Source organism: Antedon mediterranea, chromosome 2 (assembly GCF_964355755.1).
Source record: "Antedon mediterranea chromosome 2, ecAntMedi1.1, whole genome shotgun sequence".
Taxonomy (NCBI): Eukaryota; Metazoa; Echinodermata; class Crinoidea; order Comatulida; family Antedonidae; genus Antedon; species Antedon mediterranea.
Window position 1 is genome coordinate 3,606,599 of NC_092671.1, and position 23,507 is coordinate 3,630,105.

General features: G+C 32.7%; 1 protein-coding gene and 1 long non-coding RNA gene across 2 annotated transcripts in view; both read left to right on the forward strand.

Annotated features, from left to right (window-relative positions):
* The window catches only part of LOC140040094 (BMP-binding endothelial regulator protein-like), a 47,338-nt gene that overhangs the window by 2,093 nt on the left and 21,738 nt on the right, over positions 1-23,507 (forward strand). Inside the window, exons 5-6 of the mRNA XM_072085770.1 lie at positions 14,283-14,390; positions 19,412-19,463. Coding sequence (XP_071941871.1) covers positions 14,283-14,390; positions 19,412-19,463 — 160 coding nt within the window. The remainder of the gene's footprint in view (positions 1-14,282; positions 14,391-19,411; positions 19,464-23,507) is intronic.
* LOC140040095 (uncharacterized) lies at positions 4,447-6,874 on the forward strand. Its single transcript, XR_011842688.1, has 4 exons — positions 4,447-4,497; positions 5,198-5,351; positions 5,735-5,819; positions 6,386-6,874. It is a non-coding gene; the product is annotated as an uncharacterized lncRNA (long non-coding RNA).

The window sequence follows — 23,507 nt, forward strand, 5'->3', positions numbered from 1 at the left end:
TCAGCCCATCTCTAAAATGTGCTTTATTTAGTTGAAACTGTATTTGACCTATTTAAAATGTCACCAATCATCTTGTTGAGAAACAAGTGTTTCTTTCCATATTCGGTGCCTAATAATCATTACCAGTACTGTATATTAATAACTTACAACAGTGTGCACATCTTCGTTCTAGAGACCAAAGCTACTCTAGACCACTAAAACATGAGTCTCAAAAGTGGTCTTCAATTGGAGAGAGACATTAGCATTAGAACAACTACTCTGGAACACTGTTCAAGGGATTATTATGGGAAAACGTATCTTTTGGGTAAACAAAGTGCCCCTTAATAGGGGAAATACGCATTAAAGAAATATATTCTTTAAATTCTATTACGAAACGTTTGATTTATTCAAAAGCTCAACAGAAAATTAGTAGGCAATACATACATTATCGCAAATCGAATCAACGAATATATAACAAGCGAACTCCTTTAAAGGAATGTGTCAAAGTATGACAGAAATAAATAGAGCATTTGGGGAACAGAAATCATTTGTGACATGATCAAACGACATAAATTGGATTTATTGTTCTGGAACTCACCAAGTAATTTATTTATAATATCTTTGCAAACATCTGGAAAATTCAGAAACGCCTACGCGTGGTTAATAAACAGTCAGAAGCCAATCAAACTAATAAACTTATTTCAATTCTACTAACTTAACCTTCGTGATTTAGGAGAAAAAGTTTACAATTGGTACACTTTACAACATTCATTAGAAGTTGTCTAAAAACAATACAAAATAATTTACATGTTGGCAATGTTGACAATTTTATAAGAGTTTAAACAGGTTAAGTGTAAAGTTTGGATAGTATTAGAACGCAATACAAGAACGTACACGCAATGCTCGTGATTTGAACATTCGCACGCGACGGATCATCATGATATCGCTTGTGATTCATGGTTCATGAACATAAATGGCATCGGTTAGGCTAGGCTAATGTATATAAATCTTTGCATTGCGTATGCTTTGGGATGTTATGAATTTGTCAGATCTTCAAAAGAAACTAGCACAGCGTACTAAACTCGAGCGTAATCAATTCTAGCGTTCTAAAACTCGAGCGTCCTTGCATATCACCGGGCATGCGCATTATCTATGCACTATTTACGTAAGCGCAATACAAGTAACCAACCAATCACGAGGCGATGCATCACCCAAACTAACGCTTGTAATTGGTCAATTCACTTGCTTGGTCAGTCTACGTCGTTGCGTGTCCAAGTGAGAAGCAATCTTTAGGCCAATCCCCAAACTTAATGCCTTAAAGTGATAGAGATAGTATACCAGTCGAAGGCTAGATAGTAATTTGGGTGACAGAGAAGTGACATGTTTAGAATATGCAATCTTTTGTAGCTAATCAAGATATAGCAGAATATAAATGTGATGCTTCTTGTCCTTGGAAATAATAAGGACATAACATAAGTCATAATCTTGAATCTTTCCGTAATCAAGATCGTGTACTGACTGTAACTTCAAAGTTAAGAATGTTTTACATAACAGATGCGAGTGCATGTTACCTGACAGTTTCTACCGGGGGAATTTCTACACGATGTTTTAACTGTTCAAACACTTTTCTAGACCTAATTGATTAGCATAAATACAACATTTGAGAGATGATTTTTTCCGTTGACTTCAAGGACAAAATGTTACACAGCAAAATTTGAAATTCTAAGCAAGAAAAAAAAATCTTGTTTTAAGAAAAAATTCTTAAAATAAGTATTTTTTTTCTTGTCAAGATTTAAAATTACTTAAAACAAGAAATAATTTTCTAGAAAAGACACATTTTCTTAAAATAAGTTTTGCAATATTCTTGAAAATGCTTATTACAAGAAATGTTTTACTTAAAATAAGAAGTCAATATCATTCTCTTCTTATTAAGAATAGTTTTGCTTAAAACAAGATTTGAAAATACTTAATTTGAAAAGTATTTTACTTAAAATAAGAAATCTATATTTTATTTATCCCTATCAAGAATAATTTTTCTTAAATCAAGATTGATGAATTATAAAAATTACTTAAAACAATCAATATTTTTCTAGGTAAGACAAAGTTTCTTAAATTAGGTTTCGCAATAGTCTTGAAAATACTTGTTTTGAGAAATATTTTACTTAAAATAAGAAGTCAATTTCACACTACCCTTATCAAGATTATTTTTAATTGAATCAAGATTCGCAATATTCTTGAAAATGCTTATTACAAGAAATATTTTACTTAAAATAAGAAGTCAATATCATTCTCTTCTTATTAAGAATAGTTTTGCTTAAAACAAGATTTGAAAATACTTAATTTGAAAAGTATTTTACTTAAATAAGAAATCAATATTATATTTATCCCTATCAAGAATAATTTTTCTTAAATCAAGATTGATGAATTCTAAAAATTACTTAAAACAATAAATATTTTTCTAGGTAAGACAAAGTTTCTTAAATTAGGTTTCGCAATATTCTTAAAAATACTTATTTTGAGAAATGTTTTACTTAAAATAAGAAGTCAATATCATACTATCTTATCAAGACTATTTTTGCTTAAATTGAGATTCGCAATATTTAAAAAAATACTTATTTTGAGAAATGTTTTACTTAAAATAAGAAGTCAATATCATACTATCTTATCAAGACTATTTTTACTTGAATCAAGATTCGCAATATTCTTAAAAATACTTATTTCTTGAAATGTTTTACTTAAAATAAGAAGTCAATATCATACTATCTTATCAAGACTATTTTTGCTTAAATTGAGATTCGCAATATTTTAAAAAATACTTATTTTGAAAAATGTTTTACTTAAAATAAGAAGTCAATATCATACTATCCTATCAAGACTATTTTTGCTTGAATTCAGATTCGCAATATTCTGATTTTGAGAAATGTTTTACTTAAAATAAGAAGTCAATATCATACTATCTTATCAAGACTATTTTTACTTGAATCAAGATTCGCAATATTCTTTAAAATACTTATTTTGAGAAATGTTTTACTTAAAATAAGAAGTCAATATCATACTATCTTATCAAGACTATTTTTGCTTAAATTGAGATTCGCAATATTTTTTAAAATACTTATTTTGAGAAATGGTTTACTTAAGATAAGAAGTCAATATCATACTATATCCTATCAAGACTATTTTTGCTTGAATTGAAGTCAATTCTATTTTAATATTCTTAAAAATACTTATTTTGAGAAATGTTTTACTTAAAATAGATTGTCAATATCCTTATATTCACACAACGGTAGAGCAGTTAGCACTTCAGTTTCAACTGATGAAAGAATCTGGGTAATCAAACTGTTTGTGCTTTGAATAATCGATTGCACTGCAACCTAAAGAAAATAATATTGATTTAATATTTTTTATATTCAAGTTTTAATATGTTTAAAAACTAAGTTGTGCTTTAGTTGGGGAGCTATGCAGCCTAACAAAAAAAATGTTATTTGTAACAATGAAATTGGTCACAAAAAAATGCAACATAAACTTAGAGTGTATAATGCCTAGGCCTAGTACCCAAGTCCTATAGTTACTATAGCTAATAGTCCTGTATAATAACAGTACCAGCAAGGCCTAGGAAATAGACGTATTTCTCTAATAAAAAATAGTTTAAAATGCATAGGCCTAATTGTTGTAATTTTAAAGCAAAATGGCTTACCTGTGGAATCTTGTTTCTCTCCTTTAATTTTAGTAGAAAGAAATCAGCATTTTTTATACTATTATCTGCTTGTTCATCCTCTAGTTAGTAGGCCTTCTTGCTGAGCATCAACAAGATATATTAATATTAAACAATCATTAACAGTATAACAATACTAGAATTATCACTACTACTTAGATCGTCAGTTGATAAATCATCCCCGTTATAATAGTTTTTTTCTTCATTAACTTCGTCAGTCTCCTAGTCTAGGCCTAGTTCTACTTCATCCTCAATTGGCATCCTCGTTTTCTCCAGGCATACTTATATACTGATGTTTCCATCGTCAACTGCAGGAGGTTGCCGATTGTTATACTCGTCCTTAAAATGGCGTCTTATGACATGCTTGTAAAACGAATTGTAAATTCCAAAGCTTGCCGGGCAGCAAACCACCAATTCCACATGTTACTCGAAAATTTGGAGTATTTCTATGAATTGAATTATAATGCCTTAGCAAATAGGGTAGCAAATACTGTACCTACTTCAGTTTACTGGCACCAACTTATCGCTTTTTGTCGGACTGCAACAAACATGTGTCATTATTATTGTCTGTCGTATTACTGTTGGTCCAGACGTTTTATAGATTTGCTTTAACCACCATGGAGGTTTATACCTCCATGCTTTAACGTTGAGCAGTATAATGACCTTATACATTCTGGGTAAAAGGCCAGCGATAAATTTTTGGTTATAGTTGAAAAACAACACTGTGTGTGGTCGATGACCTAGCTCCCGGTGGGATCATGGCCAACGGTTTTTTAAAGTAATCATTCAAAATCTAGAGTTTGTAAGTAAAAGACACCTTTCATCGCAATTTATATATTAAATGCTTCAATAGGCCTAGTAAGATTAGTCTAATATAATGTCGAAGGAAGACGCTTTGTTGAAGATCCGAGAAATAGATGAAGAAGTGGCCAACATTTTAACAGGTTCGTAGGCCTAATAATTATATTTTAATCTGCCAGCAGTCTAGGCCTAGCCTAGGCTCCTTCCTAGTTAGTAATACTGTAGGCCTGGAACTAGTAGGTCTAGGCTAGCCTACTACTATGCCTGTACTGACGGATAGGTGTATAGGTTTAGCTTAGCATTTTAGTTCAGACATTGACAGAGGGGACAAATATTGTCGGACCTATTTCAGCTAGGTATAAGGAAGGCCTAATAATAGATAATACAATTATAATGTAACAGTTATTTTGTAATGTAGCCATGAAATATCTACGAAGGATTATACTGTATTATATACACATATTCCAATGAGAAATATAATGACATTTAAAAACACTTCTTTATATTTAATTAATTGTACACACTAAGTAATCCCCGAAGTGATCACATCGATATTGAAACTTTATGTTTTTAACTCTAAATTTAAAAAAAACATACTAAAAAAACAAACAAAAAACATACGTACTGCATAACTAAAATTGTTATATTAAATTTCTTTTTAAAAAACTGTGTTATTTACAATATCTTAAATTATTTGTTAGGTAGTTGAAGAAGTTCGAAGGATACTAATTATTACTAGGCAAAGAGGAATGAAATACAAAAGAAAGCTTTTTAAAAAAGTGCTTAGCAAATTTTTCCAAAGAAGGGAATAATATAGTTTATTTTGGTATTTTAAAGAGAAACACCAGTCCTCCATCTGGTAAGTACAGTGTATGTTTTTGTACTTTTAACTATTCATAAATAGTTTTATAATGGACCAATGGTAGTGAGGAAAATACGTGTACATATTGTGTACGTATTTTTAACAGCTTGGTTCGACTCAAGCTAGTGTCATGCACTCCTCCCTTTGACAACTAAAATTAAATAAATGACTTATGAATATTAATTTTTGACATATTAATGCTCTCCTGGCCAGCCCACCCTTTCCCCTTCCTTTTACATTGACCACCTACAAAACTGTAGGCTACATTATTAAAAATTTGAGCTACAGTATACATGTATCAAGTTTATGTCCATACATTATTCCACTGATTTAAATAAATTTATATAATATAAAGTTTTCAATTTGTTATTTTTGGTTAGGTTCAAAGATAACCCATATGTTGTCAAATCTGTCAAACATATTTGTTGGGAAAAACTCATCAAAAAAAGTCTGCCGACCTTGAAGGTATTTAGTGTTTTTTAAAATTTAAAATACAAGTAACATTATGTACATTAAAAAAAAATATCTTAAAGTGTTTTTTTAAAATCAAATTTATCTTAGCTTAAAATTTGAGGTATATACTATGTTTACAATAATTTATTAAAATCAAACAATTAAACAAAATTTACATTTAATTGTATGATTGTTATTATAAACATTGATACGGAATAAAAACATCAATCAGGATTGAGCACCGTTTTGCGTATTGTCTTCCTAAATAGTAATATTAAAAATAAATTTAGACCCTAATAATTTAACTAAAAATAATAGATACAGCCAGGCCTGTCTTTGGGATCGGTATAAACAGGGCAAAGTTTGTGATTAAAAAGTTCAAATGCATATTCCACCCACCCTTATGTCTTATAATGTAAAATTATTCTTACCACCGTTCTAATATTGCGTCATGTTTTTGTGTTTACCGCCCCAGATATTGGACTCTAAAACCACACCGTACCCAATTAGTTGATGATGTTACACATATTTTAAATACAGTAATAACTAAAACTATATTAATCTCTTTTCATTTTTAGGAACATGAATAAAGATCCAGAATCCTGGTCTTCACGCCGATCAGGTAATATGCCGGTATTGCTTTTGGACACAGAAATGGCCTACATTAAAGTTTAGCAAACAATTCTAACTACAAAGAAAGCAAAATTAGATGAGGCTCTAGTTACTCTCCTCTCCACTTTTTACCTTCTGGATTTCGATTATCCAAAATGAAAAGAAGTAGGCCTCACTATCCTTTAACAGTTAGTGATTTGTGATGAAAACACACCTGTACACTTGACAAAGGCTGTTGAATCATCATTAGTATACATTAATAAATTTAAAGACACCTAATAGTTTAAAGCCCAGGTTCGGGAGAAGAATTTTACAAAATTTGTATTTTACCATTTTAATGTTTTTAAGTTTTCTTTTGATGGCATTTTATTATTAATAAAAACAAGTTTGTTTTAAAGAAGTTGTATATATTATTGTACCTAATGTCATGTAAATTGTAGTTCTTAATGAAAATAACAGTATTGTTAATATTATGTTTTATAACATTCTTGAATTTATTTGTTTATTAAGTAAAATATTACTTAAAATGAGTATTCATTTATCGTTCTTAAAATAAATTTTTAATGATTTATATTTTATAGAATTCTTGTTTCAAGCAATTTTTTTCCCAATATAAGTAAGAATTTACGAATTTTAATTTGATAGAATTCTTGTTTCAAGCAATACTTTTCTTAAAATAAGTAAACATTTACTGGTTTTTATTTGATAGACTTCTTGTTTACTTATTTTAAAAAAAGTTTTGCTTAAAACAAGAATTCTACAAATAAAAATCGGAATATTCTTACTTATTTTAAGAAATATATTGCTTGAAACAAGAAAACTAAAAATATAAATCGGAATATTCTTACTTATTTTAAGAAAAATATTGCTTAAAACAAGAATTCTACAAATAAAAATCGGAATATTCTTACTTATTTTAAGAAATATATTGCTTGAAACAAGAATATTAAAATTAAAAATCGGAATATTCTTACTTATTTTAAGAAAAATATTGCTTAAAACAAGAATTCTAAAAAATACAAATCGGAAAATTCTTACTTATTTTAAAAAAAATATTGCTTGAAACAAGAATTCAAAAAATACAAATCGGAATATTCTTACTTATTTTAAGAAATATATTGCTTGAAACAAGAATATTAAAATTAAAAATCGGAATATTCTTACTTATTTTAAGAAAAATATTGCTTAAAACAAGAATTCTAAAAAATACAAATCGGAATATTCTTACTTATTTTAAGAAAAATATTGCTTGAAACAAGAATTCTACAAATAAAAATCGGAATATTCTTACTTATTTTAAGAAATATATTGCTTGAAACAAGAATTCTATAAAATACAAATCGGAATATTCTTACTTATTTTAAGAAATATCTTGCTTGAAACAAGAATTCAAAAAAATACAAATCGGAATATTCTTACTTATTTTAAGAAATATATTGCTTGAAACAAGAATTCTATAAAATACAAATCGGAATATTCTTACTTATTTTAAGAAATATATTGCTTGAAACAAGAATTCAAAAAAATACAAATCGGAATATTCTTACTTATTTTAAGAAAAATATTGCTTGAAACAAGAATTCTATTTTAAAAAATCGATAAATTGTTACTTATTTTAAGGCAGATACTGCTTAAAACAAGAATGAAAAAAGCAATTAAATTCTTGGTAAGAATATTGTTCTTAAAGTATTATTTCTTGGTAAGAATAATTTTCTTGATAAGAATTTGTGTGATTCTTGTTAAGAATTTTACGATTCTTGGTAAGCCAAAAAGTATTGAAATACGGACAAGTCAAAATTTACTTGTTTCAAGAAATATTTTGCTTGAAACAAGTTTTTTTTTTCTTAAAACAAGAATCAGAATTTTGCTGTGTAGGATTGATGACATAGCAGTATGCTTATCGAGTTGATATTGTGTTTTATAGACATGTTAAGCGACAACATAATTAAAAGAGATCCACATAATATAAGGGGACACATTTAGGACCCATTAGCCGTAGGGTTAAACCATGTATTGCCTCTCGTTCTTTTCACGTAAAACTATCCCCCCCTTAATATAGGAGCTGTCGCCCCTTAATATAGGAATATAGGAGCTGTCCCTCCCCCCTCCCCTTAATATTGGAATATAGGAGGCTGCTGTCCCCCCCTTAATATAGGAGCTGTCTCCCCTGAATATGGATGCCACAAAGGAAGAGTTCTACATTTTTCCTATTTCACCATACAAGTAACATGAATTACAAAAGGAGTTAAAGTGAACATTAAAATAATTATTTTAGGCGTTTAAAATGAAAGAGTGTACAGATAATAACTGACTCTGACAAACATGTCAAAATGTTGAGGTCAAACGTCAAGATTGGCTTAACTATATAATTCTTTATTCATTTTTTGTATAAACAACTCAGTTAAATTAGAATAAGGTTTAATAACGAGTTTGGTGCTAACACTTTCAAATGAGTTTAGATATTGAGTGACATTATTTTGTTGGCAATGCACGCAATGTACGCTATACTATGTTCAGACGCGTTTGGCAACATCTAATCGCGTTTCCACGACATTTCGATATTAATCATTTCCTTCAATTACTGTTACTAGTTGGATTTAAAGACTTGAAAGCGTTTGTGAAATAATTATTTTGGGGTTCAGAAGTGAGTCAGTCGTCTGAAAGTAGGCTAGGAGACATGCCTTACCAATATTATTTATGTTAAACTCATTGTTAAAATGCTATCAGAGTCACGTTTTCGGATTTCGAGCGCTTATTAAAGTAATGCTTTTAAACATGGCTTTGCGGAAACATACAGACTTGTAGGCCTAAATGCATTCACACTCTCTGCTTAATGAAAACAGGAGATTTCTTACCTGCTAAGTTTCAATAATTTTCGGATTAAAGGATTCAAGTCCTCCAGATTCTATCCAATTGTAGATTGGCTAACATGGTTGTAACACGTGACTCATCTAGGGCGTTCATTGACTGAGTCAGAAAGGGTCAATTTATGTAAAAAAAATTATATATATATATATATATTTTTTTTTCATTTTCATAACTCACCGTCACAATTCTTTGAATAGGCTCATATTAAATATAATATTAATTATTATACCCGAACTTGGATATTTGGGCATGTTAAAGTCATGTTCATTTTACATCCTTTACGAACAAAAATACCTAAATATTATCACGTATCGACGCGTAATATGTTGATGAGACCATTCGATTTGGTGAATATCCCGTCACGTATAGTTTGAACTGAACCCATCCGTCTAAAATTAATTTATTTCTAAAAGTTTAAAAGTGCGCTAACCTTTGAACATTTCCACTGGGTCCTATCACACAGTGGTATTTTACTATTTCACTCAAACTACTGTATTATGACGAATGTACAGACTATATTTGGACAAGGTCACGCGGGAAAAGAGTGGGTAAAATTAATGCGTCGCTTAACCAATCCAACTTGCGTGCCGATGTTTACAGTTGAGCTGGTAAGTAAAAATGACTCATATCCGCGGTCTGGACAGGTGACAAAGTGGTAGAGATCCGTAATCGTAGTAGATATCCATGTTTTACCGAACACCTGTTCTATGACGATTATTATTTGGTAGGGTGGCGTATTTCCAGTGTGGTCACTAATTTAGTGGTAGACCTACTTTGTGTACAGTCAACCTACCGGTTGAGAACTCATCATCTGCAGCAGTCACTGCTTTGTGAGTCCAATCAGAATAGAGTGACCTCTCCAGTAGTAGTGGTAGAGTATAATAAATAATAAATAACATTTATAAAGCGCAAGAGACAAAGGTTTCAAAGCGCTGTGTTTTCCAAGATCAGTGCAAGTAGTAGCGTGCGATTATGCTTCTCTGAAGAGATGAGTTTTGAGTTTAGTTTTAAATGTGATAACAGATTTTGATGAGCGTATTTCGAGTGGTAGAGTGTTCCAGAGTTTTGGGGCTGCGACAGCGAAAGCACGATCACCGTAAAACCGAGTTCTGGAACGGGGTCCAGGTTTTAGAAGAAGTCTGCTGGATGAACGAAGCGAAGAGTTGGTTGACGGAGTAATGATGTCACATATGTAGGCTGGAGCACATCCGTTGATGGCCTTATATGTCAGCAACAGGATTTTAAAACGAATGCGCTGATCAACAGGCAACCAGTGTAAGTCACGTAAAACGGGAGAAATATGTTCATGTCGTTTAGTGCCAGTGATAAGTCTTGCGGCGGAATTTTGGATTCGTTGAAGAGGAGACAGATAAGAAGTTGGTAGGCCGTACAGAAGCGAGTTATTACAGTCCAGACGAGATGAAACAAAAGCATGAACAAGACGTTCAGTTGATGTTTTGTCAAGGTACTTACGAATCTGGCCGATCTGGTAAATTCCAAAGGAAGCACCACGGCAAACATTACGAATGTGTTCTTTTAAACCGAGGCTGTTGTCTAGTTGGACGCCTAGATTTCTGGCTGAGCTGGAGGTAGAGACACTAGTATCTCCGATATGGACCAAAGGAAATGATGATGCCTCACGGAACTTTGAATGAAAATGGATCATTTCAGTCTTGGAGTCGTTGAGCATGAGTTTATTTTGAATGGCCCATGAGCGAACATCTGCAATGCATGATTCAAGGCTGTTAACAGATTCAGAGTGATGTGTAGGTTTCATGATTAAATATAGTTGAGTGTCATCTGCATAGATCATATGACGAACTTCCGGGTGGGAATCAATGATGTTGCTGAGTGGTCCAGTGTATAAGATGAAATCGAGTGGACCTTTTACGGATCCCTGTGGTACACCCCAGGGTAGAGCGAACTCATCAGACATCGAATCACCCACAATGATTGCTTGTCTACGATTCTCAAAATATGAAATAAACCATTTCAATGCGGTTCCGCTTATGCCGTATCTTTTATGAAGACGTTGAAATAATAAATCATGATTGATAGTGTCAAATGCTGCGGAGTAGTCGAGTAGAATAAGTACCGCTTCATTACCTTTCTAAATAGGCCTACTACTGAGCTGACACGGAGTGAATTGGAAACTCTCTTTCCACATGAAGTTTCTTTCATTGTATCTCAGAATGCATGATCTCATCTCGAATGTTAGATCTCCATTGATTATGGTACTGGTTCCTCAGATGTCTGTATCTGGGTTGCACTTCTTTTTAGGTTGTGTTTTAAGTTAACTTTGGATGCGTTACGTTGTTCTCCCTTTGTTTCCTAAGTTTGTTACAAAATATGTTTTGTTAGCCCCCTGTCATTTTTCATATGATCGATATGTCCTGTCTAATTAAAAGAAAATCATCTCTGACTGAGGATTAAGATATGTTGCATTAAACAAAAGTGTACCGGGTGCCGGGTCATCTCTCGGGTAATCTTGAAAAACACTTTTAATCATTCATTCATTCATCTTTTTATTTCGGAATACCATGGTGACGTAATATATCTATAGCAAAAGAGAGAAAAAAAATCTTAATCATAAACAAAAATATTATATAGGCCTAAAAATATGTTATTTTGATAAACCTGCTGATTATAGACATGTAGTAACTATTATAGCTACGTATCATCAAAGTATTGCATAATAGAGGACCATCTTATTTAATACATAATTCGATAGATGTGTGAACAACAACAACACTTCAAACTACTGAAATATCTTTACAAATATCAGGATCACTACTCGTGCTTAAATCCACTTATATATACATTTAAATATTTAATTTGATATCTGATTTTCTACACGTTTGTCTCAGAGAAACTGGTGACAGTACAAGGCAGTACAGGTCTTGAGGCCTAAGTTGATATATAAATACCCCAATTTCCATTGCTTATAAATTTGACTAAACTCGAGCAATTTGTGCAAACTGCCCTCTTTAGACTGAAGATATTGAAGTTATACGCGATGATTGGAAATGTTTTTGCTGCCCTCTTTAACAAGTTTCCATTATTTTTCGTTCAAAGTTAATATTGTTGAATCATAGAAAGGAACTTTTGATATCAAGTAATATTTAAAGAACACCCTCTATGTACACTCATTTCCAAAACTTTTTCCATTGGTATTTTTTAAACAGCGCCATCCTATGACACAATGTTTGCAAACTTTTTTGATCTGCAGTTAATGACACTATTTAAAATGCCGCCCTCTGTATTTTAATGTATTCATTTTTTCTAAAACTTTCTTTTTCTAAAATAACCTTGGGAATAACGCAGCAGTATACTGGTTAAAATGTTTCTTTGCGTAAATTATTTAAAATTTCGTATTATTTATATTTAGAAAGGAAAGTGCGCTTTTGACAATCTGTCAGTTTTACTTTCTACATTGTTCTGTAATTTTTGTCATTTTATTTTCATAAGTTCATTTCGGAAATTAAAAATCAAATCAATTCAACTGACCGATTCCTTTCAATTTGACCCCATTCTACTGTTTCTGCCATTTCTTTTTAGTTGTTATAGATTTAGTACTAACTTGAATATAATGTACAAAGAAATTTTTTTTTTAAAGTTAGAGCTTCTTCGTAATGATGTGTAACAATGAATATCTGTTGAGCAGTCAATCTTGCTCTTAAAATATTCACCTTTTAGAGCTTCTTAGAATGATGCGTAACAATGAGTATCTGTTGAGCAGTCAATCTTGCTCTTAAAATATTCACCTTTTTCTTCCTGAATCGAAGTTAACTGTCAATTTTGTAATCTTGCTTCGGTGCGTGCGAAGTTTGAGTGATTTATAACTTTTCAACTGTTTAAATTTGGGCAAATCTTTGTTAGGCGTCCGATGATAAAATTTGTAGCTGTCACACTTCGGTTCAGGTCACTAGTGATAATTGGTGGTTAATTTCAGCTTGTATTATTTCACGTCTACCGATACATGTCAACTATTGTTAGTTATAAAAAGACCTAATTGCTCGCATGTTAGGCTTAAAAGGGTGTCAGGTAATAAAGTACTTTTAATAGTCACACGTCGTTGAGAACAACTATGACTAAGTGGTTTCTAGCCTCAATAAATGTACTCTGTTCTAGACGGCGATTTGGCTTCTTCTCGGTAAAAAGAATGCATTCTGGCACACATGACGTTTTCATACGTTTACTTGAGCTGGAATCTAGTTTAGGACAAAATTATTGAAACATGAATCTCCGCTTTTGGCGCTCATAAATGAATATTAAACAAAGGAAAAGCCAAGGTATTGGCAATAATAACTTGTTTTACATTATGTAAATTAAAAATAAAATTACTTAACAATGTTGGTGAGTATGTTGAAATAAATTTAAAACTTGAAATACAAATGAAGGCTAGTCTACACTATAAAACTACACAGTTTGCAAGGTTTGCTAAAGGTTTAGGCAAGATAAATTTCTAATGAGAAAAAACTAAAACTGCTGAATGCACTGAAATGAATTATAATCTGTGAGAAAAAAAAAATCGCATAAAACCAAGACTTTATACATTCTGCTTAATAAGGCACCTTACTGTTATTTTCAAGCCTGATTAAATTGCAACCCTTTATATTATATCCGGTGTCGTGGAACTTAAGAAGTGGTCAGACTTTGTGGAAAAGGAATAGCTTTCTAGTTGTTCAAAGAACCGACAACTGTAAACATACATGCTTTTTAGAAACTGGTATGGGAATTGTATGGTGTTTTGTAGACGTATTGTATCTACATTATGTTAAGTTTAAAATGAAAACATTAAGATAAACTGTTGTTTCCTAAAGCAATTCAGAAGCACTTCGCCACATGTATTAGTTCTTAATGATTTATCATTTTTCAAGTTCAGGTTGAGGCCTACGGGGCTCATCAAACTTATTATTACGTTCTGTATGTATCGGTTGATTACAATCATATCATATTACTTATTTTGACAATTATTCATAATTACTTTTTCAGGATGGAGACACGTGGTTACAAAGTCCGTGTGAAGAATGTAAGTGTACTGATGAGGGCGTCGTTTGCACTGTTAAGCAATGCCAACAGAGATACAAGAATTGTCCTAGGGTAAGACTTTAATTGTATATTAGAAAGTTATGGTAATACAATACCTATTTAAGGGAAACCCTTATTCAGGATACACACGAGGAAAATAGATTTTTTAACAAGTCCAGCCAATATCTGTTGAAGGGGAAACTTTATTGAATCTCGAAGATATTATCTCATTAGTTCAACTGTAGGCATACATTGATAATGTTACAACAGAGAAGAGTGATAACATTTAGGCCAATTTCAACAAAGCGACATCATACCTTGTGCGTTCAATTAACGATGCGGTGTGATCGATACGCACGCGTCGCCTTTTTGTATTTTGGGTGTTCAAATTGGCAAATTACTTTTAAGTGGAATGAACTTTAGGCTCGTAATTCTGGTTAAATAATAATGTTGACGCAGCGTATCCTGAATAGGAAATTTGGCAAATAACTAAAGCCGCAACATTTTGGGAGAATTTCCCTTTACTTTTTTTTTAGTTTTTTATTTCCGTATACCGTACATTTACAACCTTTCGTTTTTACGCGGAACATGAACTACGCTGCTGTCAAAAAAATTGTTTTGCACATGCTCCGAAACGTATGCGCATGCGTAGAATGATGTTGGTTGTATTTGTGGATCAGGGAGGTTTTTGGGCACCCATTTAAGAGTTTGTGGCTAGTTTGATGCTTCTGTCACATCCAACATTGAATCTACTAAAGTTACTCTGTTAATCCATGACCTGCAGATTTACCATTTTACATAGGGCCAACAACTCATGTACAATTTAAAGTCCATAAAAAACATAATTGTCAGTCAACATAAGTATGATTATAATAACTTACACATTTGTGAATCAGCTGTTATACAGAAGTTATATGTTGTGGAGTTGTGACTTGGTGGTTATGATGCTTGGCTGGGATCAAGCCCCGTTACATGTCAGGATTTTTCTAAGGACAAAATTACAACTCTTAAAGACTTGTAATAAGACTTTATTTATGTAGAGCATCTTGTGTATATGTTTGTCTTGTGAACCACTGAGATCCCTAATGATCAGCAACTGCTGGATGGATCACCCTCATTAAATATGGTGAAGTGAAAAAAAAAATATATATATATATATATATAATTACAACACGACGGATGCTTGATTTACTATCAATATTATATATATGTGGGATTCTCTTTACAGAAGCTACGCATTGTTAACTTCGTTACTGTCACGTTTAACAAACAATTAGCCATCTATGTCATATTAATTCGAATGATAGCTAATTAAATTGAGACATTTGTCTCTGAAGAAGGGCCTGTTAGACAATTTCCTGACGTGCAGTCGGTCCAATAGACATTCGGTCAGGGTTACTGAATAACATGTAGGCCTAATGATATCGTGTTTTGCTTCTGCCGATGGATTATATCCTTATTATCTTGGCCGACATTTTATTCCGAATGTATTGTATCCGGTGGTTAGTGTAATTTCTCAGTCATTACCCGTAAGCGCAAATTTCTTTTATAGATTTTATTAGGTAGCAAGAAAAATTACTGTGATTACTTATTTCGGGACATACCCGAACTTATATGACTAGATTCCTCCATAAATTCCTATCTACCATTGTGACAGCCAATTCATCTCTCTGCATACCAGTATCCATCTCTAGTACATCAATGTATGTGAGTGCTGGTCTTCCTTGTTTTGCAAGCCCATGTTTTGGCTGCCACATCAGAACACCTGCAATGATTTCTTCTTTACTGTGATAACCGGTATCAAATGAATGGCATTTTACGTTCTGTATAAGACCAATCTCTTTGAGAAATTCAAACAGAGACCTCAACTAACACTATGTGTTCTAGGGGTCACTATTTTCATGAAATCTAGAATGTTGTTGTGTAGAGATGCTTCACTAAAGAACCATTAAACTTTATTTTGGAAACGTTCATGAACGCGAAATGGGACGACAAGAAATGACATGACACACCACTTTCGATCAAAACTAAGTGTCAATGAATAAATAATAATAATAGTTTATCAAATATTCAAATGTTAGTTATTCGAGGAGGTGATTATTTTGGTAGGTACAGTGAGATAATTTAACTAGTAACATCTATAATATAATTGTACTAGGCCATAATTTTGTTTCTCTCTCCCCTGTCCGATGCTAGCGCCTTTAGAGCTGGGCAACCCCTGTATACATTAAGCAAAAATACTCTATCGTTTTGCTTCCCAAACCTCAAAATCATTATAAGATGGTACTCGTCCATTTTGGACGGACAACGGCTAGTATATAAATATAGAATTAAAGTCGTTCTCCTTTCCTTCCTCTGATTTTAAAAACACAGCACCTAACTTGGGGTCAATAATGACATGACATAAAGGAAGATAATGTTTTTGACAATGTCAAGACATCGTATGGTATCGGTGAGCATCATTCCGTTTTGTTACGGTTCATAGACATTTTGACTTTCATGCTAGAAAAATGACTTATAGATCTTTTTAACATCAGCAATATTTTTCTACAACAGCTGCGTTAAAAAATCTTGGCTACTCACTTCATCGGCCCGAGGTACTCTCACCCTGTCACCCTCAACCTATATTTAGCAACATGTGTAGGCCTACGAAATATGAAAATTCACCGTATTAGTAGGCCTAACATTGATGAAAAGAAGAAAAAGATCATAGAAATAATCGTATAGTAAAATGTCGACGTTTTTTTAGGGGAAATATAATATATACATTCATAAACTCTTGTCTGTGTTTGTATTAGCTACAGGCAGTAAGCCACACACCGGTATGTTGTTGACCCGCTTCATGTTTGGAATAGTAGGCCTAGAACAAATTGGTAACATCGTGGACACACACGTTGAGACGCGCGCTTCTAACAATGTTAATATCTAGGCCTATGCTGCTGCCTGCTGCATTAAAAAATAACAGTATCTTCTTCGCGATGTAACTGAAGACATAGAAATAATAAGAAGGCGATAATGACGTTTACTAAAACAATAAGAATATTATAAAGCCTAGGGATCTTTTACCGATGTTTATGTCGAGTTTCAAAGATTAGATACACAACACAAGTATTCGTATTAATGTCCCACCAAAAGTATGTCGAGACTAAAAAAAGGCCTACTATCGTTTTAGATTTAAGCATGGTTTTCAAGCAATCTAACAACAGGATGCTGAGCTCCGGAGATCAAATGGTTTATCAGTTCTATGCGCCGCAGAGAATATTTGCATAGGAAATGTATCATTTTGTTATTTTACGACAAGTAGCTGGTTTACCCTTAAACCAATGGTTACATGATAATCCTGCTTTATGGCCTATTCAAACGGAATGATGGAGGGGGAATTGCAGGGTCAGAAAGAGGTGAAAAGAGGGGTCAAGCGATGGAGAAAGTGCAATGGAAATGGAGAGTAAATAATATAGTATTGTTATTAAGGCGTGTCCCCTTTTTACGGATACACGGCAAATTAACAGTCCTCTGACTAAGTACCAGTTTTACGCGCGTCAGCAAAAACAGTGTAACTTTGTTTTCACATGAACATATTCAATCATCATTATCATTTCCCACTTTGCTTTACCATTTTGATCAGATACAGTATTAATAATACCTAAAAATGTTTATAGTGTTATATAGTGAGTGAGTGGCCGAGCGGAAGACAGTGGAACCGTAATTACGTAGCCATAACATCGGCAGGGTTCGACGCTCACTCACTCTATGGTTCTGGTGGTAGAACGAGTCTTCTCGGATAAGGACTATAAACCGTATAGTAGGTCCAGTGTACACATCTAGCTCGTGTGCACTTTAAAGAACCTAGTACATCTTTCGAGACGAGTAGGGGGTTACCCCGGTGTATTAGTACATCACAGCCACTGATCACCAACTGGGCCCTCTGGGAGACCAGTCTTTGACTGAAGAGGTTTCCCAGTATAAATATATATTTCAATTTCAATAGTATTTTGTGCGTTTCATAGTATAACGAAAAGTAGACTAATGTGATTCGTCGAGGTGGCTAGCAGGGAACATTTTCGCCAGTGTAGCGTAGCAAAAAGCTATACAAAACAACCTTATTGCTACACATTTTGAAAATTGTGTAGCAAAAAATACAATACAAAACTATGTTTCTCGACTTAAAAATCAGTTTGATTAGCAATATTGCTAAACAAAATTTTTAAATGAAAATTTTCCCTGGGCTAGATTGCATTACACTCATTAAGTTCTAAGTGAATCTTGAGCCTTTTTATTTTTACAATATGCCTAGAGTTTTATATTTCAAGATATGTATCATGGTTTGACATAAGTACATAATATTGTTGACATTTTGACCTTCAAGGCCGATTGTTACGACTGTTTTGGTTCGTTCATTTTTTACTATAAACTTCTCGAGAGAATAACTATTTGTTCCCGTCGAGGGATTTGGTGGGTGTGTGCGTAACGAGGCGGAAATAGCCTAGCCTTGACTGACCACACTACATTGAAGGGCAGATAACTGTCTTTCATTTAACGTTACGTTCGACCGACTTTCGTACCCAGGTTTCTAAAAGTTTACAACACTTGTCTAAAGTGCAGAATGTGTAGTTGAATTTTGAACTTTGAAGTTGTTATTTTGTGGTTTAATACCAAATTCGTTTATACCATATAAATAAAGCGATCAGCATGCTAAAATCAACGAAACATTTAAAACAAAATAAGAAAAAAATGTTAAGTTTTGAAATTGTTTACTTTTTAATATATTTAAATAAATTACAATACGATAATATATAAACAAAAGTAGTTTAGGCCTAGGTTGTTTTAACTGCCCTCCATCGCGACCAAAATACAATCGCCTGCAGTTGAATTTCATTCAAGATGGGAGCTTCCGATTAATTAACGTTTACTTTACGTGTGTATGTATTGTATTCGTTGAATGGAGATTTTTTTTTCGTTGAAAGCCTGTCCTATTCGATCATGCTTCTCGTCGTTGTTGAATAGAACAAGTCAATTGTTCAACAAAATGATTTCCCTTCAACTCATAGACCTCTACATTCTTTTAAAATAATTACTGCTTTTGGATTTTTCAGAATCATGAATTTAAAACTCCGCTCGGAGAATGTTGTCCAAGGTGTATAGAAAGTAAGTAATACAGAATTATATTATAATTGATATAAAATTATATAATTATATAATACAAATATAGTACCTCGTATAACAACACACTTATTAGATCACATTATTCATTTACTTATCAGTGGAAAACTACATCCATTTATTGTCACTCATTTACATGTAAACTATTCATAGAAATTATGTTTGCCCCGAGATATACAAAAACAGACACATAAAAAATACAATTACAAAGTCATCACTCTCGTACGGTATACTGACAAGCATTCAGTGCCTTTTATATAAAGGCCCGTTCATGCTTAGTTGTCACATTTAGGTCGGTATGAACCAACTTACATAATTAAACCTGAACTTTACAATTATCTTAATACAGTAATCATATTGCGAATGACATGTACCTTGCATGACCTTGACTGACACGACTTATCATGGTCATGTAGTTACCAAATGGTATATCATGACTAAAATTGTCATGTTAACCTAATAACAGGAAATTAAGGATAGTGCCATCAAACATTAATACATAGACGATAATTAGATTATGCATATATTATAATGAATTAAATAATTTATTATAATTTCCTAGGTAAATATATTTATAATAAATACTTTACTAAATAAACATTATTCGAAATTGGTATTTGTTTTGGGGGTTTAGATAATCAGGAAATTAAGGATAGTGCCATCAAACATTAATACATAGACGATAATTAAATTATGCATATATTATAATAAATTAAATAATTTATTATAATTTCCTAGGTAAATTATACTTTCCTAAATAAACATTATTCGAATATGGTCTTCGATTTGAGGATTTAGAAAATCGAGTTGGTTGTTAACTTTACACATCTCAGCATACAGTACTATTATTCCATATTTTAAAAATAATAATATAATAAAATAGGAGTACGGAAATATTGTACTATGGTGACGTCACTCAAGGACGTAACATACACTCCTGCATTATGTTATAGAGCCCCTGATAACAGTGACGTATTATTTCCTCAACTTTCAATGACAAATTTGTTTTAATTTTACAAAGTTCAATTTTGTAAGCTTTTACTCTAACATAGCGTGTATATTATTACTATCACCAAGGCCAGTAGCAAATAAATAAGTACCCATTTAATTTTATATCATCCTTTCATGATAAATGATAAACGATTTCTGGAAACTAGGTAGACTTAATATGTCGCCGTCATGGTAGAATGTTGCTAATTAATTTAGTTTCATTTCTGGAGATATTATTGGTCAGAAGTAGAGCATGTTATAGGGAGCAATTCAACATTAACCAAAATGCTATTAAAATATATACTGTAGGTACACTCGTCAACATCTCAATCTATTATTCTTTTGGGGTCATTCATGCGTATATATAATTTCAATATTAATTTATCGAAATTGCAACATTTTTAAAACTGTTTTTCTGAGTAACCTACTTAACAGAACAATTTTATATGGCAAGCCAAGTTCGCCAAAACAATTCAACAGGAAGGCTAAGCTGCATTCATCGTCGAGCCATTCAACGTCAACATAATTGTCAATACATTGTCAATCCAAAAACATTAATTGTCAAATCAAATATTCATTCAATCGTTGTCAAGTCATTGTATTTTCAACGCATTTTATTGTCAAGCGGACGAATTTTATTGCCAAGCGGACCCATTTAACGTTCTAACGAACCGCTTGGATTGACGATGGATGAATTGTTGAATAGATTATTTTGACGGACTTGGCTTGCCATAAACACATCTCTCAGTGTATCTCTCTATACAAACATTGTATTGAATATTATATAGGGCTATATATTTCAGGTTCAATAGCCCCCAGTATTAGGATTGTATGAGGTCGATTGGGTATATGACATGTTTGTCTACCATAGAGTAATTTTTGCTCTTCGATCTATATACAATGATACATGTTATTGACTGTGAACCTTCTTCAACGGTTCATCATTTTGTTCATGAACAAAATGTTAATTGTCAAAATTATTTCCTCGTTGGACAACACCACAGACCTATACCAATTTATTCTAATACGATATAGATTACTTCATTTCATGTATTGTATATATTGTTTTTTCATGTGTTTGTTGACAATGATGTTGACCAATGAAGGAATGTTCCGATACTTTACATTTTAAAATTAGTATCACGTACATAGTGCTATAAAATAGTGTAAACCAATCTAGTTTTTTTAATTAAAATGTATAATATGAGACCCATCTTATTTCCCAAGAATTGTTGAAAAATGCTTCCAAAAGGCCGACTACATTGATACCCTATGGCTAAAATGTTAAGTTACTATTTTAATTCCGGTACATTCAATACCCGCCATTTGTTAACTATAAGCTACACCGAATTCATTAATCCATGGTTACACGTATACAATTTTAACATTTAATCTATGAAGATATAAGTAACCCCGACGCCTCCACAAATAAATGACAAGTAGAAAAACAATTGACTGTAGAGTAGTCTGCTATTTCATTTCATTTCATTATTTATTTGGTCTATTTGAGTACGGTACGGTACATAACGAAAGTTAAAGGCCATTCGATATGATGTTTCTTAAATTTATATGAAATCATGTCTGTCTAAATTTAGACAGCACAGTTTTATAACCTCACATTTGTTTTTGAAAAACACATTAAGGGCATTTGTAGTAACATGTCTGTCAAAATGTACATGATACACGACTTCCCAAAAGTAATAATTTAATAATTGTTAAAATATTATAAGCCAGGGAATACATAATGTTGAAACAAGTTCATGAAACGCTAGGCTATTGGTCTTGTTGTTCCAGCGATTGGTTACCACAAACTTGGCCGTAAAAACATGATTTGGACCGGTGCAGAAAACAGCTGTTACTTAAGAGTGATGAATGATTTTAGAACAGGGTGGATTATTGAGTTTCTTCCGCTGTGGTTTGAGGAATCCGTTTCCTGAGGACCAAATAAATGATGCTTAGAACGTTTGATTAAAATAATATGATAAAGTTGAGTGTCAAAGGACGGCTGTCATTGATGTGTAGCCAATTAATTTTATATTCAAATTCAGGATATAAATGCACGAAGTAGTAGAAATTGGGCGTAAAATAATGATGAAGTTTATAGGAGCTTCTTGCCAAAACATTTTTTGTGAACTCCACATTATTATTCGCATGTAGGCCAACTGAAAATGTTAAGCATGACGACGCGAACGAGTTCCGGTTCGTTGACCTTCCGTCTTTTGCAACCTACCATCATTACCACTTCGTCCCTTCCGCCACCCGGCTCCCAGCCACCAGGCATCTAGCCACCAGGCATCTAGCCACCAGACATCTTTCCCCCAGCTACCAGGCATCTTTCCCCCAGCCACCAGGCATCTTTCCCCCAGCCACCAGGCATCTTTCCCCCAGCCACCAGGCATCTTTCCCCCAGCCACCAGGCCTCTTTCCCCCGACCTCTTTTCCCCGACCTTTTTCAACTCGGTATGCGATCCCCTCCCTCTTACTTAGATACGTCCCCTCACACAACCCAAGCTCACCATATTTATACTACCGAACACTTACGTAATAATATATTCTGTGAACCTTTTATTGAACTTCGTACAAACTTCGTGCCCATGTTTACTTTTATATTAATGGCAATATTTAAGTCTATCATGTTGTTTACTTGACCAGGCAGCCTTACATGTTTGTGTACACCGTGTTAACTGTTTTTGCTATTGAGTTTGAAATGAAATTATCGATGAAATCATTAATGATTTACTTTTTACTATCATATCTCTAATGACACATATTCATAAAAATTATTTACAGTACCCACGCAGCGTGGATGAAGAAAGAGAATCGTACTGATAAGTGCCATTACCCCATTCTAAACCGTCGACATTGTGGTTGGTATCCCATAAACCACAACATAAATATTTCAAAACTGTCATCACAATTTTTTGGTGTATAAATTCACACGTCGAACAGTGATATCTTCGATAAGTAAACACTCCTACAAACGCTAACCTTTTATGTAAATTCTTTAACAGGATTTAAGAGATCTACTTGTTGTTATGT